The 3163-nt window shown below is 43.3% G+C and overlaps 1 protein-coding gene across 1 annotated transcript in view; it reads left to right on the top strand.

The window, feature by feature from the left end:
* Positions 1–3163, top strand: part of LOC101340975 (polycystin-1-like protein 2) — a 99284-nt gene that overhangs the window by 16315 nt on the left and 79806 nt on the right. The window contains exons 4-5 of the mRNA XM_012555923.1: positions 226–373; positions 1304–1533. Of these exons, the coding sequence (XP_012411377.1) occupies positions 226–373; positions 1304–1533 (378 nt within the window). The remainder of the gene's footprint in view (positions 1–225; positions 374–1303; positions 1534–3163) is intronic.

The following is a 3163-nucleotide window of genomic DNA, read 5'->3' as shown; positions in this document are numbered from 1 at the left end:
ACTCTATACCCTTTTATAGTTTTGAATTCTGTATCTTGGTCATGTATTGCCCATTGATGAAAAATAAAATTCAAAAGAACTTTCAAAAGTCAAAATAAAATTTAAAAAACTTTAAAAGCCCTACATAAAAATAAAGAACATGTGATGAGAAGAGAGTAGTTTTTAAACAGAAACATGTAACTTTGCTTTGCAATGACACATGGCATGTTGTATTTTGACCTGCAGGCCTCCAGCTGACAGTGTCCAATGAGAGTTTCATCTTTGAGAACATCACCATCTCCCTGACATGGCTCCTCTCTCCCTACAGTGGAAACCTGTCCTGTATAATTAATATGGGAGATGGACACACTTTTGATCCTTACTATCCCCCCAGGTAAAAGGAATCTCTGAGCTTTGATTCAGGTTGTATCAGTTTTTGATGCATGACAAACAACCCCAAAACTTAGTGACTTAAAACAGCATTTATTATTTCTCATGGTTCTTTGTGTTGGCTGGGTAGTTCTTGTTGGGGCCGGCTCAGCTAGGGCTGGATGGTCTAGGAAGGCCTCACTCACATGTTGGGTGGTTAGCTGGGGGTCAGCTAGAGTCATGTCTCTCATCACCCAACAGGCTAGCCTGGGCTTGTTCACATGGTGGTGGAAGTGTTCCTAGCAGCAAGTGAGAGCAAGCCCAATGTGCAAGCACTTTTCCAACTCTACTGGTGTCACATTTTCTAATGTCTCAATTAACCAAAGCAAGTTCCATGGCCAATCCAGCCTAGATTTAAAAGGTGGAGAAATAGACTCCACCTGTTTATGGAAGGAATGGTAGAGCCACACTTGGGGTGGGGGTGGGGGGCTGTGTGAGCCAAAGAGGGAGTCAATGTCAGAAAAGGCATATGGAGCCAGATATTCGACTCCCTGATCAATGCTACCTCTGTTGTTGCTAGCTGCTGTTGAGTGATTCCGACTCATGGCAACCCTATGTGTTACAGAGTAGAACTGCTCCTTAGGGTTTTCTTGGCCGGGACTTTTCTTTCGCAGTACTGCTGAGTGGGTTTACTGCAAACCTTTAGGTTAGCAGTTGAGTGCAAACTGTTTGTGCCACCCAGGGACCTTATCTCTACCGCTCCTCATCTCCTCCCAGACATCTCAATGTAATGTCCTATAACACCAAGAACATAGGTTGGCCATGTAGCATCTTTTTTTAATAGTCTTTTTATCTTTGCAAAGCAGGGAAGGTATGAGGTGCATGAGAGCATGTGTGCATGCATGTATGAATGTGTGTTTTTGTGTGTAGCCAACATTCTGACTGTTGCCAGCAGTTTGTCCAGCAATGTGATCTACCAGTTCACATCTCCTGGGGAATTCACAGTGTTTGCTGAGTGCACAACCAGCGAATGGCATGTGACAGCTCAGAAGCAAGTGACAATGAGAGACAAGATGGAGAGGCTCAGTGTGACTGGGTGTTCCAGCCTGTCCAGGTCAGGGAACAGCCATCTCTGTCAGACTGTCTTTGGGGACCCTCTCTGGATTCAGGTGGAGCTCGATGGAGGTGAGTCTGCAGAAATGGTCAAAAAAAAAAAAAAAAACAAAAACCTGTTGCCATTGAGTTGATCCCGACTCATAGTGACCCAATAGTACAAAGCAGAACTGCCCCATAGGGTTTCTAAGGAGCAGCTGGTGGATTCAAATTGCTGACATTTTGGTTAGCAGCTGAGCTCTTAACCACTGTGCCACCAGGGTGCCCTGTAAAATCTTTCTTAATCTCCTCCAAATCCAACTATCTAACTCCTACCAGTTGCTATTGAGTCGATTCCTACTCATGGTGTCCCCGTGTTAGTCCCCCATCTAACTCCTAGGCTTTAATAAATAATTGCTATCATTTACTGAGTTATTTTTTTTTTTTAGCTTTTATTTATTCATTCATTTAGCACCTAAACTGTTCCAGGCACTTCTAAGTGCTTTACCTGTACTAGCTTATTCAGTTCTCACAACCACCCTGTGAGATGCATATTATGATCTCTATTTTACAGATGAAGAAATAGAGGCACAGAAAGGTTAAGAAATTTGCCCAAAATCACAAGGTTACTGAGCTAGTAAGAGCTCCCAGCCTTCAAAGGCCCTTCTTTACATGGCCATAGTCCCATCACAAAAATTGTCATCAATGTGAAAGTCACTCTCATTTGGTGGTGGTGGGGGGGGGATTTGAATAGGATGAAGCAGGCATGAGCTCATCTCAGCACAGCCAGCACTGACCAGCTTGGCACAATTATGTCCCCCTGAGCTAGGGCTGATATTCAGCTGCACACACTGATACAGCCATAACAGCAGTTACAGCTGGCATCCGTTCTGATTTGTCACAGTGTCTTTTCTGATTGGCCACAGAGGCCATTCTGATTGGTCATCATGTCCAAGTTGATTAGTCAAGGTGTCCATTCTGATTGGTCATGGCATCCATTCTGACTGGTCACAGTATCTATTCTGATTGGTCATGGCATCCATTCCGGTTGGTCACAGTGTCTATTCTGATTGGTCATGGCATCTATTTGATTGGTCACTGTGTCCATTCTGATGGGTCACAGTGTCTATTTTGCTTGGTATCCATTCTGATAGGTTTCAGTTGTTAAATATTTTAAACATCACTCCTGCTCTCAGTAGAGAACCTCCCTGCTAAGACCCACTGCCACACAGAACAGCATCTTTCATCAAAGCACAGGCCTGGAGGGAGGTCTGTTGATGTAAACTATGCAACACAAAGCCATAGAAATGAGGACTTGTCTCAATTTGACCTCACACACCACTTGGGGCCTCACTCATAGTTACACTAACTTAATGCAGCTATAAAAGGGGCTTTAACACAGTGCTCGTGGGAATACTTTCTGTTCTTGTGGGCTTGATGGCTGATATGCACACCTGGGGAAACTTAAAATAAACGTTTATTTATTCATTCTACAAATGTAATTTAGTGCCTACTCTTTGTCAGGTGCTGGGGAAGCAGCAATAAACATGAAAATCAAGGTTCTTGCTGTCATGGGAATAACATCATCATCATCATCATCATTATCACCCAAACAAAAATACAATAGCTTGGTTTCTACTGGAAAGAATCCTAATTTGTTGGTTTAAATCAGATTTTAAGAGTCAACCACAATATTCAGCACCCAGTTAGGACAACCAGCCCC

This window comes from Trichechus manatus, unplaced genomic scaffold (genome assembly GCF_000243295.1).
Source record: "Trichechus manatus latirostris isolate Lorelei unplaced genomic scaffold, TriManLat1.0 scaffold00053, whole genome shotgun sequence".
Taxonomy (NCBI): Eukaryota; Metazoa; Chordata; class Mammalia; order Sirenia; family Trichechidae; genus Trichechus; species Trichechus manatus.
This window is presented reverse-complemented; position numbering and strand designations above follow the sequence as displayed.